General features: G+C 44.9%; 1 protein-coding gene across 1 annotated transcript in view; it reads right to left on the bottom strand.

Moving 5' to 3' along the window:
• The window catches only part of LOC144817706 (uncharacterized), a 221,200-nt gene that overhangs the window by 188,460 nt on the left and 18,974 nt on the right, over window positions 1-13,766 (bottom strand). The window contains exon 2 of the mRNA XM_078674467.1: window positions 10,221-10,461. Within this exon, the coding sequence (XP_078530593.1) occupies window positions 10,221-10,461 (241 nt within the window). The remainder of the gene's footprint in view (window positions 1-10,220; window positions 10,462-13,766) is intronic.

Raw genomic sequence — 13,766 nt, 5'->3', positions numbered from 1 at the left:
GAGCACCCAGGTACAGGGCGTTCCCGTAGTCTAGACGGGACAAGATCAGAGCCTGCACCATAATCCTACAGGCCTGAAAAGGGAGAAGGGGCAGAATTTTTCTCAACAGCCTCATCAGGCCGAAACAGGTGGCGGAGAGCTTGATAGCTTGATGTTTGAAGCAGAGAGTGCTATCCAGCCACACTCCGAGACTCTTAATCTGATCTTTAGGTTCCGGCATGGTGCCCAATCATGTCGGACAGTCTATAGCTGCTCTGGGTGATGGGGACTTACCCAGGAACTTCAGTTCTGTCTTGTCCCCATTTAGTTTTAGGTGGGAGAGCGCCATCCAGTCGGCTACTGCTCCTAGGCAGCTGCCCAGGGTGCTAGATGCTCCCTCAGGGTGGTTGAAGGCAACCACCAGTTGGGTATCATCTGCATAGGTGACAATTTCAATGCAGAAGGGGCGCACTATCCCAGCCAAAGGCGCCATATCAATATTAAAAAGGGTGGGACTTAGGGAGGATCCCTGAGGGACCCCGCAGCTAAGGGGTCAAGGTTTGGATTGAGTAGCACCCTCCGAGACCTGATAGAACCGGTCTTCCAGAAAGGATTGCAGCCAGGTGAAAGCCAGTCCTCTCACTCCAAGATTTTTTAGACGGGAGAGCAGGATGTTGTGGTTTACCGTGTCAAAGGCGGCACTGAGATCCAGCAAAATGACTGCTGCAGTGCCGCCTTGATCCAGATACCTCCGAGCGCTCTCTGTCACAGCCAAGAGGGCTGCTTGCGTCCCGAGCTTCGGGCGGAAACCTGCTTGAGAGTCATGGAGTAGATTGTTAGACTCCAGATGGTGAACCAGGATGGTATTGATATGCTTCTGAAGCAGATTGCCCAACCATGGAAGGAGGGAGATCGGACGATAGTTGGCCATGATGGAAAGATCCAAACTGGGTTTCTTCAATAAAGCTCTGACTTGGGCACATTTCCATGACAGCGGCACCTTTCCTGCAGTGATGGGGGCGTTTCACACATTCAGGATCACTGGCTGGATTACATCAGAGACTAACATAAAATGGCACGGCGGGGCTGAATTAGTCGGAGAGCCAGATGATACTCTCAACATTAGAGTGTTTAGTAGTCCCTCGTCAAGCAGGGGGAAATCCTTTAGAGGGCAATATGTAAAGTACATGTATGCTCTCTTTTAAACACGTTGAAATTGGCTTACAACTTATTGGTACATTTAATTTACTTGAAAGTCCATAGCATATGGTACTATGGGTACGCAGGGCTTGTAAATGAAATGCTACGATTGGGCCTACAGCAATCTTTGTGTCATGCCCTAAAGTAGCCCTTTTAAACGTGTTTAAAGATTGCGATTGCAGCCTTTAAGGCAGTCAAAAGCTGTTATTTTAACTAGACAAAATATACCTTTTGCAAAGCCAAAACTTCCCTTTTTAAGACGTATGACTCACCCTCAAGGTAGGGCGGTTGAACTCCTTGAACTGTAGAAGAACAGAATAGGACAGGACCGACCTGCTGTCTGTGACTTGAGACGAGCATTGAAGACTCAATCTGCTCTCCCTCTTGTACCCAGGAGTCGACTCCAGGAGTCCTGCGGCTGGCCTCCTGTTTGGACCACAGGGACACAACAAGATGCAAGAGACCTTTTTCTCCATTCACAACTGATCTGTTGCAACTGGAAATCCCTGAATACTGCTTCTACCCTCTTCTGGTGTCTTGATCCCCAAATGCTCTTCCCAAGGTCTTGGACCTTGGCTGTTTCCAAAGTGTAGTTCTCCTAAGAAACCATGAAACCTGGGACTTAGAAACTTTTTGCCAACTTCTGCTATGAGAACAGATGATGATTAGGAACAACCTGCAAAACCAATCTGATGAAGGTGCATGGTGGCTGCGCAAAAGATTCAGGTTTCCCCTGACATTATTATTTGCAGCAGCAAATGTGATTGCGAATAACTTTCTCTGAGCCTTAAAATTAGAATTTCTACCACTCACAGCTTTCCTGCCTAAAGCCAATAGCATCACTGAGACCTCTTCCAATGGCTATTCAATAAAAATGTGATGTGTGCAATGCTTTGAGCGTGCTGATGTGGCCAAGTGCCTAATACATGTACTGTATTTTGTCCCACTGTTCATAACAAAGTGCTCATGATCCAGGAGGTAAACCAAAAACTACTGTTCCAATGAGGCTTTGGGTTATGGGTGATGCTGTGAGCACCACCCCTAAAGGAGTGGGCGTCCTGAGTTCCGGAGAGGTCTGGTAAGGGTGCGATGCACCGACTCACTCTACCCATATTGTTTTCCCTTGTGACTGGATATCTTCTTGTCCTCCATTGGTAAGCGTTTCGCTCTTATGGAGGGAGGCTCGCTTTGGTTCTATTTTACCAGCCAGGCTCAGTTTAACATTGTGCTCAGCCAGCAATCCAATCGGCATTGACATTGCTCTTGTCACGCCTTGTATATGATTCCTTTCTAGTGACCCCAATAACGCCTTGAGTAGTGGTACAATGAGTCATCATCAACTATATGGAAGCTGGGGTTTCTCCCCTAATCTTCACAATACTTGTTATACATCTTGTTTTCTTTTGGATGTAATGGTGGTTTAACCATTCAAGGGGATTGGAACTCCAGAAACTGTATTATATACTTGCACGTGATTCAGGAGTAAAGAGTTATGTACTGTTTGTTCTTCTGGTTCTATTTAACAGGGATAATAAGGAGTGGTATAGGACCACGCTCTATCCCTGTGAAGCCTAGTGGAGTCTAGAAAGGGTAGGTTAATATCAAGAGATACTCAAGTATATGCCTGAGATTGTGTATTCCCTCAAGCATGTTTCTTTAGTAGAGTGTGTTGTATGTCCTATGAATGGTTTCTTCTATGTTTCCCACATTGCAACCATAACAAAGAAATTGGTATTCCCACATCGAGGTCACTCTCTTTACTGAAGCCTCTCAATCTACAGGTGTACTTCTTTTTTTGTTACAGGTATAAGAGGTCACACAACCAACCCATTGTCTGTTTATGGATGCATGATTTAGAGATGACTAAGGAGTTGTTTATTATTGCCCTTGTCGTTTCAGGTCTCCCTCCCTGTTGTTCCCATCCTTTCCTACTCTTGTTTGATCTATCCACTGACCTTTGCCATTATGCCTATTAAGGCTTGGGTATATCAAGAGGTGGACCACTCTTAGCAACAAACCGATCCTGAGAACAGATCACTCTGACAGAATTTCCGACCCACAAATGATCGTCCTCCCGGTCGGGTTGTGTAGGAATGGCTACTCTTGAAGATGTTCTAACTGTCCTTGCCAATCTACAGGCTGAGTCAGCTACATCACGCCAGGAAGCGGCAGATTTAAAAGCCAGGTATGCAAAGAAACCCGTTTAACATAGGTGTCCTGGTTGCATTACCTACCAATATAGTAGTGGAAATGCCAGTTTCCATTCCCTAAGCCACCCTAGAGCGGTTGCATTGGGAATCAGGTAAAGTACAAGTGTTCTTAACGCAGGTCATGTTCCACTTTTCATGTAAGCAAAAGTCCTTCCCCACTAACCAGGCCAGAGTAGTCTTTCTTGTCTCGTATCTAGCCGGAGATGTTGCACAATGGGCAGTGCCTTTGGTTAATAGTGACGATCCCCTCCTACATGATTGGGAGGCATTTAGAACTGAATTCTTGAAGGTATTTGATATACAAGTGGAATCCTGTACAGTTGTTAGGGATTTATTAGAGCTGAGGGAGGGTAATAGGGTCCTGTTGGTATATCTGAACACATTTAGGAGATTAGTGGCGGAAACAAAGTGTCACAAGGCTAAACAAGTGGCCCTCTTCCATCAAGGGATGTGGAAAGAGCTTAAGGATGTTATCGCTCAGATCGACCCAAAACCAGCTACCTGTGAAGATTTGATGAGCCTTGTACTGCATCTAGATCATAGACTCAATGAGTGAAAAGGAGTTCACAAAAGGAGGGAGAGAAGTATGCGTTTTTTGGAACGTCAGAGAACCGCCGAGTTACACAGCGCTCCAGGATCTGAACCAATGGTTATTGGAACTATGCGAGCAGCATAAACAAGGGCTTTGCTTATATTATGGCAAGAAAATTCATTTTGTCAAGGAACGCCCAGTGAAACCCTAGACTAACCAGTTTCGTAGCAGTCGAATGGTAACTGCTGCCATGAACATGGCTCAGGAAAACTAGCTGATTCAAGGAATAAAGAAGGTGTTTCTTGGAATCAAGCATATCTCCCTTCCTTATGCAACAGCGACCCATCTACACAGGAACATTTGTTTATTGACTTACTGATGCTCGTACAATCAGAGGGGACACAAGCCTCAGCCATGAAAAAATCAGGAGCCACGGGCATGTTCATGGATATAGGATAAGCAAAACATATAGGCATATGCCTAGTGCCAAAGGATAAGCCAGAAGAGGCCTAAGCTGTAGACGGTAGGAAATTAGACACAGGACCTATAGGCTATAACTCGGAAGAGATAGAGGTGCAATACAGGGCTTCCCATTGAGAGCATATAATGTTTACCATCATACAAGCTCTGCAATATGGGATCATACTTGGTTTGCCAAATTTACGTAAACACAGTACTGAAATCAATTTTGATGACCAGTACAGTCCACATGTATTCTCCCTACTGTTTGGAGCATTACCTAGATGTACTTGACGGACCTGCTAAGGTACTGACCTTCGGGATGTGTATACCCACCGCAGCTGAAAAAGACATCTATTTACCCACAGTCTAACAGGAAAATGTAGACGTGTTTAGTGTTGTCCAGGTGGAAGAACTATCACCCCATAGACAGTACGACTGTCAAATTGACCTAGTTCCTGGGGCAGTAGTACCTAGTGGGAGAGTTTACGCCTTTATGGAGCCCGAGAATATCCACCTGAGAGCATATCTGGACAAATTCTAGGAGCTAGGATTTCTCTGTCCTTCTAAATCTCCTGCGGCTTCTCCGCTTTTTTTTATTCCAAAGGCTAACGATGAGCTCAGATTCTGTATTGACTTCAGAGCGTTGAACGCTATCACGGTGTAGAACCAATACCCCTTACAGCTTATCCCTGTATTACTAGAACAAGAAAAAAAGGCTGAGATATATACCACGTAGGACCTCAAGTGCGCCTATTATATGGTTCGCATAAGGAGTGGCGATGAGTGGAAAATGGCATTTAGGCCCCGTTATGGATTGTTTGACTATCTAGTGATGCCGTTCCGGTTATGGAACACACCAGCAACATTCCAATACTTCTTGAAAAAAGTCCTACGTGAGATTCTGGAACAATACGTTGTAGTGTATATCGATGATATTCTTATATATTCAGAAAATGAGAATGCACACATTCAACATGTGGAGTCCGTACTACAGATCCTGTAGAAACAGCACTTGTTCTGCAAACTAAGCAAATGCCAATTCCATGTTTGTACAGTGGAATTCCTGGGGGTCATGTTCACTCCCCCTGGACAGGAAATGGCCGAAAGAAAGATCACAGATGTGAAGGACTTGCCCCCTTACCATAACATTCAGGATGTTCAGTGCGTCATCAGTTTCGCAAACTTCTATTGTCGATTCATCAATCAGTTGTCCAAACTGGTCGCACCCATTACACAACTGCTACGAAAAGCACAGAAGTTTGAGTGGAGTAAAGAGGCCCACAACGCATTCCTTGCACTGAAAACAGCCTTTGTAACAGCCCCTATCCTGGTGCACCCTGATCCATAGAAACCATACGATGTGGAGGCTGATGCCTCTGACGTTGCGCTGGGAGCCGTGTTATCTCAAAGACACTCATCCACAGGCCAACTCCTTCCAGTGGCCTACATCTCGATAAAACAGAATGAAGCAGAAAGATATTAGAACATAGCGGAAACTGAACTATTAGCCATCAAGTATGCCTTCATGGAGTGGAGACACTTTCTAATGGGAGCCAAGCATGAGGTTACATTATATACCGACCACTGGAACCTACAATTCATGACAGCTGCTAGGCACTTAACCACTCATCAACTTTGATATATGTTGTTCTTCTCAGAATACCATTTCATTATCACATACGGGCCTAGCTCTGAAAATAGAAAAGCAGATGCCCTCACTAGGCATTCGTCTTCTACAGACACGGACATTACCCTGGAAGGATCAATCATTGACCCCGCAGAGGTCCTGTGTGTTATACAACCCGATACGTTCTTCAGGAAAGTACTCAGGGGAGTTAACACTTTGTCATGGAGAACCTGGCTGAAGAGCCATACAGAATGGCATATAAAGAATGGTTTCCCACTGAACAGAAACCGTCTTTTAGTACCTACAGAGAAACTGAGGAAACAAATATTTTGTTGGTGTCATGAATCACCTAGTACAGGACATGCGGTAGGAAAAACTGTGGATCGCATAATCAGACACTTCTGGTGGCTGTCTCTCCAGGTGGATATTAAAGACTGGATAATAACATGTGAAATATGTGCAAAAATTAAGTCTGACCACCTACTCCGACAGGGTTTATTGCAGCCTCTCCCTACTCCGAATAGGCCTTGGGAGAACTTCTCATAAGAATTTGTTGTTAGTCTATCGACGGATAAAGGATGTACTGTGATTCTGGTAGCAGTCAAATATTTAACGAAGAGGAACACTTTGTGGCATATAAGAAGGTTCCTTCAGTGGGCCAGTTATCTCATTTACTAATGAGACATGCAGTTTACTTGCATGGTTTACCAAGTACCATTCTATCAGACAGGGATTCTCAGTTTGTGGTCCAGTTCTGGAGAGTGTGGTGTTCATCTCTACATATAAATACAGCCTTGTCTACAAGTTTCCACCCACAAACGGATGGGCAGACAGAGCGTCTCAACCAGACGCTTTAGCAGTATTTGTGTTGCTATGTTGATAACAGCAAGGAGGAGTGGGTGGTTTATCTTTTTCTAGCTGAAATTGCCTATAACAACGCCACACATAGTTACACGAATACCTCCCTGTTTTACTGTACCTGTGAACACCATCCACAATTTCTTCCCTTTATCCATCCAACAGAAAGCTCCAAGTTACCAGAAGTCACAAAGAGGGTGGCCCATATTCAGAAAACCCTGGTGAGAACACAAGAGTACCTGAAGACCACAAAAAGCAAGTACAAGGCCCCTGCGGATAAACACAGATGACCTTGGCCGTTGTAAAAAAAGGGGGACACAGTATGGTTAACTACTATGAATATACAATTTAAAAAGCACAGCGTGTTTAACCCCAGATACATTGGACCATACACAATTAGTAAATGCTGAGGAGAGATCACTCTGACAGAAGAGGAGAATTCTTTGCCCATAGCCTGCTGCCTTGCACTGCTGAAGAGTTTTGACTTCAATTTGAGAGCCTGAGCCTGAAGGTAAAACTTTCCACTGGAATGTACTTGGTCCCTGACACTGATCTGCGCTCCACCGTGGTCGGCCTTAAAATGTACCCATATCTCAGTTAAGCACAACCAGATGACAGTATTTTGCACTTTATGCTTTTTGGCGCCATTTTGAACCTTAAAATTTAAAAATTCATAACTCCTGTTCTACTTATAAAATTGTTGCTGTGTTGGTCCCATGTCCCCAAATTCATTTTATTTATTAAAATGGACTCTTATTTTAAATTCAGTTTAGGATTTTTGTTGTGTTTGAGTATTGCATAAATATTTGGGAAACAGCCTTTACTCCGAAGTTTTTTATTTGGATTACATTTACCACAATTTTTTAATACAAAAAGACTGCTACAATGCAAGACTTAAGAACGCAAGACTTTATCACTCAATTGATCAGCAAGTGGCTGTTTTTCACCTTGTGTGGAAGGTTTTTAAGGGTTAGACTTGATGTGGGCTAAGGTTCCTGTGTTTTAGGGCTCAGGGCACGTGTTTGTTTTGTCCATATAGTGCTTGGCTTACTTTGGGTATGTTTTGGTGTGATTTTAGGTTAATCTGGCTGAAATTTGCAAAAATGTCCTGATATTTTCTTGTACCAACAACAAGGTAGCATTTGGTCACTATCTCCAGAGAGATCAAATTAAATAAATAAAGGTGTGAATGGGTTACCTACAAGATTCGTTCACTGGGCACTTTCAGACCACTGATAGTGTTCCCATCAGGCAACCGACCTGTACCGCCCTTCATCATTTGGGACAGACATCGTAATGCACACTGGAAGTGGCCCAGTGTGCGATCACGCACAAGTGTGCTTTTATATCCAAACGATTGGCTTTGTCACTGAGTAGGTATCAGGGGTTGCTCACAAGCAGTGCAAAAATATTAAATTAAACAAATTAATTCTAAACGGTGATGGTGACATTAAAATAGGGTAGAGGAAGGAAAATAGTTTAATCGGGACCTTCCTTTCCCAACATTAAAAACAGTGGAAAAAGGTAGAATTAACAAATACCTACCTTAACAGTTGTTGTGGTCTTACCTTGGGCCCAGGGGTCACCTACTGCTTCATCAGGACCTATTGATTCTACTGCTTGTAGTAAGAATACTATAAAAAGTGTAAACAATATCACCTTAAGCTCTCCTATTATTTAGGAGAGTAGCGCCCCACCTCACCCGGCATCAGCGCAGGTTGCAAGGAGCCCCGATCTGCCCGTCGGTACTCCAGACGTCCTTCTGGGCTGTCTGTGGGAGGTTATTTATTTAATTTGATCTCTCTGGAGATAGTGACCAAATGCTACCTTGTTGTTGGTAGGAGTGAAATAGAGGGCTGTAGCACTTTGGTCGTTAATATTCCCTCAGACCCCCTTTTTGTATGTATTGTTCTGATATTTTCTTGTCCTTTTTTGATTTGCAAAATATGTGTAAAAAACGGTCTCATTTTACAGTCTCATGTTCCCCAGTGCACATCATATATGAAAAGATATAATATGCAGTAATGACAAATAAAAAAGTGTCATCAGGAAAAAATGTAATTACACTTGCAGTTTAAATAAACTCCAGGAGCAGAAATGTCTTGACTCTTCCTTCTTCTGTCTCACTTCTATAGTCCTTTTTAACTTTTAATAAAAATATGAGGAAGTAGGGGCTTGAACGTCTCTTTTTACAGAGACTAGGGCACTTTGAAGCAGCGCAGATGATCGGAAAAGAGAATGCTACATACAGGTAAGTAAGTTTACTTTACATTCTATAACAAGATACAGAAAGGGTGCGTGTGGTGAAAGTGTGCGTGGTGTGCTTTAGTGTTAAAGGATGTACAAGAGTTGTAATGGTATGCGTGGTTGAATATGTGTGGTAAAGGCGTACAAGGTAAAACCGCGCCTGGTAATGTCGTACAACCTAAGTACTTTACACATTGCCTGTAAGTTAAGCCTGTCTGCTCTGTGCCATGGCTACAAGGGGTCTGGGCTCATGGTAATTCAGTGAAGTTTGAGGTTCTCCCTCGCTAGGGTAGTGGTTATATCATGAGGTGGTGAGGTTGAACCCACCCACTCAACTCATTACGCAGCTTCTTACAATCACCAATACCATCACGGTGCCCATGGTGATGGGTGGGGCAGATAAGGGACGCCAGGGCTATGCAATGAAGGCTCTGCTGGACACACCTATGCGTAGAGATGATGGGAGGCTACCTTGGGTTTGCATTCAAGGTGTGCTGAATTATTCTAGAAGGGAGTCCCTATCTAAGGATCCCTCAAAATTTTAGAGTTTTGACCCACTTGTAACAGTATATATGCTGCCTGCCAAATCTTGTTCAATGAGTGAGGTTTGTGGGGTGACCTCTTTGCCTCTTCACGTGTCCAAGGCTCCTTGTGGCCACCAGCGACTGCCCATGGTAGGGGTGGGGAGTGGAGGGTGCAGCCATGAAGAAATCTCAAAGAGTCACCCGAGGGCACCTGAAGCTACCAGCTCCAGAGGGTCTCCCAGCGCAGATGAACACTACCTGAGAGTTTGAAGAGTTGGGTACAACTCCCAGCGGTCATGGGCTGAGTGGAGCAAGGGTGTCCTCTGTGCATGAAGAGGAGAAGGATGAATTGGGGGCTTCATGGATGTGTCAGACACCAGCAGCAAATCCCTGCTACAGAGACATGTTTTATGAAACACATGATGAAGGACCAGGCATGGGTGTGGGCCACCCTGTGACCCTGACCTCAACAATGGTTTGCACTTTAATCAAACACACAGATTCTGGATAATATGAAGATCTTGTTAACACTGAATTCCATTTCAAATGTGTGTGCCCAACCACTGACGCAATAATCTCACCATAGTTCGGACAGACTGGAAATTTCGTTTCATGATTAGACAACAGCTGTATCTGCGACTGATCCCAGTTGATGACCCGGATGGTGAATGTCTGGATTTTCAACCCGTCGTATATGGTGTTTAAGTCTGGAGCCTGATAGCAAGTAGCCCCATTGTGGGATCCATATTTAACATATATATGACTAGGTAATCCTTGCTGTTTCTTTGATGCGCTCTCACCTGGTCCAAGGATATGTTCACCCTAATGGAGAAAAGAAAAGATGAGTCTGACAACACTGAGGGACATCCTGCTGACAAAAAGGATTACTGAGACTAAAATATATAGAACTGGCAGGCAACAGATACACCTGACTTAGGAGCAAACTAATTATTTCCTTCCACTCACAACAAATATAGACAATTCCAGTAGGTGTGGCTTAGAACTGAGAGTGCCCGAACACGTTTACCTATGCAGTCACACATCTATCCATCCATACAATCACTCACTCAGCATCCATGCACTCACTCATCCCTGCAGTCACTCATCTACCCATCCATCAATCACTCACTTAGCATCCATGCACTCACTCATCCCTGCAGTCACTCATCTATCCATCCATACAATCGCTCATTCATCCATGCACTCATGCATCTAGTCATCCATGAATTGACCCATGTTTGTGTTCAGTGTCCTGCAGGTTACTGAGCTATCCTAAGTGAAGTCCTTTATACCCGGCTTTTGGACTCTTTTTCTCAGACCTTATTGCTACTGACCCACTACCACTGTATCCATTAAGGTTACCAAGCTTTGGGATACCAAGCAACAGCCTCCTAGAACCATCTTCCCTTTGGGGCACAGTGAGCCATCTGCTCTTCTGTAATACCTTTAAACCCTGGCTTGAGATACATTAGGGGCTCCGCGGCCCCACCATTGGCTGCTCAGTCTTGATTCCATCTGAGCGGGTGTAAGTGAGACTTATAAAAAGGTGGAAAACATAACATGACACCAGAGGTTGAGAGGGATTGTGGCAGCAGCAGACTGGCAGTGATCCCTCACCCGTTGTACATCGCAGTGTCAACGGGGGAACCCTTCCTGCCTGATCTTCATGGAGTGGCTTTAAGCAGGCGGAGGGTCTGGGTGACTTCTGGGTGGTGTGCGCCTTCAGACATAGGATAGATATATGAAGGGCTCTGTTACACTCATTTTCAGATTGCTCAGGGAAACCACACAAGGGAATATGAAAAAGACACCCACTTGATAACTTCAGAAGAGCATCTTATGAAGTCCACGTCATTTATGACAGCTCTGTGCACCATTCCTCTCTCTGGCTGTCCCCAATAACTGACAGGAATATACAATGCTACACCATGACACTCAGAGCAGATCAGAAGTGCCACAACTCTGATAATCTATGAGGGGAAATGATAGTATTCCAGTGGGCAAGTAGATCCAGGATCAATAAGGGATGAAAACAAATGATCATTTTTGCTTTGATGAGGTGTTTATAAATTCACAAACAGATGCACAGCACCTGACCTACAGACTTTGCTGCAGGGATGGGGAAGAAGAGAGAGCAATGCAGTGGGACTGGCAGGGAAGTGGAAACAGGACTGTAGACTTTCCTGTTAAAAGGAGTTCTATTTTGGGTGAACCCTTACCCTCCAGAGCAGTCAAGTCATTAGCTGCAGACCAACAATGAAAACAAGTGTGCATCTGTCAGGAGGCCTGATGCAGTGGCCAGATTTGATGAAAACTTGAGCTGATCAGAAATTTTATATGAAGAGCACAATGGTGCTATCTGCTCCAAGGACAAGTCTCCTGCCCGCACACACCTCTCGAGGAGAGTCTCTATCATCTGATGAAGAAAATATTCGAGAACATTCGCCAGCATTTCTGTCTGAGCTTGGTGGAGTCCAGACCTCGCAAGGAGAGAGCTCGTGGCAGCAGCTTCCATGAGGTGGTGTTGATGGTCATCCACCACCACAGGTGTCAAGGTTTGTCTGCACTGGGACGGCGGCCAAATTAGGAAATCCTCAGACTCTAAGGGGCAGATGTATCAACCAATTTTTTAGTCTCAAACTCTGCAAATCGCAAACAAACAGCGTTTGCGACTAACAAATAGTCAAAAGTATGTATGAAAGAAATTGCATCGCAAAATAAGGATTCGCAAAAATTGCGATTCCTTACGTTGCAAGAACATAATTTCTGCAAATTTAATTGCGATTTCTTATTTTGCCATGTTTTAAATTTGCGAAAATCGCAAACCAGAAATCGCAAATTAAAAAATCGCGAATGACATGTATGAAAAATTAGCAAATTGCGAAATCGTGAAAATCGCAAATTAAGAAATCGCAATTACCACCAAGGGCATGCAGGTGGTAACCAGGTTAAAGTTATAAAAAGTAACCCACAATGCAACAGAAACATCCAAAATGGCAGGACTATACCTGATAGCCAGGAGGCTGCGTATCCGTGCCCTTGCACAGAGGGGACAGAGACAGGAGCAAATATTCAGGCTGCGCATCACGCTGTTCCAGCAAACTGAAGAGGACGTCTATGATAAGTACAGGCTGTACCCACACAGCATCTTGGACATCATAGATGAGCTGAAACCTATTTTGGAGCACCCAACAGGCAGGACACAAGCAATTCCGACCCATGTGCAGGTATTGTGCTCACTGCACCTTCTGGCCTCAGGGTCTTTTCAAGGAATCATAGCAGAGGTTGGTGGGGTGTCCCAGAGTGCTTTTCACGCTTTTTAATGCCTTTTTGGATGCAATGCTGAACAGGCTAGGACATCACATTTACTTTCCAAGCACCCAACAGGCATTACAAGAAACTAAACTTGATTTTTACCAAATTGCACGTTTGCCCCATGTGATTGGCTGCATTGATGGGACCCATATTGCCATCACACCACCAACAGCTACAGAATATGTCTTCAGAAATTGGAAAAACTACCATTCCCTGAACATCCAGATAGTGTGCATTGCCAAATACATAATCAATGATATTGTGGCCAAATACCCAGGCAGCACACATGACTCCTTCATTTTCCGACATAGTGGAATACATGGATGTCTGAGTGCTGGACAATTTGGAGAGGGATACATATCACACATCCACATCCATCCATCCGCCCCTTGACCCTGTCTCAGGCCCGGTCGCTCCACTCACCGAACGGCCCCCGTGTGCTCGCTGCTGCAGAGAGTTCTGCCGCCACTCCTGCTGCCCTGATCTACTGAGCGTCTCCCAGCTCGGTGCCCGCCTTCTGCCTCTGCCATTGCTGGCTCTGTTCTGTTTTTCTTGTCTGAGCTCTGCTCCCGAGGCTTGCCCCCTCGCCGCTCTCCCCATGTTGCTGTCCCGCTCTGGGTCCCCCGTGACTGTTTTTCCCGCTCTGGGTCCCCCGTGATTGTTTTTTTCCCGCTCTGTGCCCCCCGTGACTGCCTTTCCCACTGCTCCCCTGCGGCCCCACCCCCTTTTCCTCGGTACCTGATCCCGCTCCCCATTCGCCGCCCCGCTCGCGCCTCCCAGCTGCTCCTCCCTCCCACTTCGCCATTTATAGC

This window comes from Lissotriton helveticus, chromosome 2_1 (genome assembly GCF_964261635.1).
Source record: "Lissotriton helveticus chromosome 2_1, aLisHel1.1, whole genome shotgun sequence".
In the NCBI taxonomy this organism is placed as follows: Eukaryota; Metazoa; Chordata; class Amphibia; order Caudata; family Salamandridae; genus Lissotriton; species Lissotriton helveticus.
This window is presented reverse-complemented; position numbering and strand designations above follow the sequence as displayed.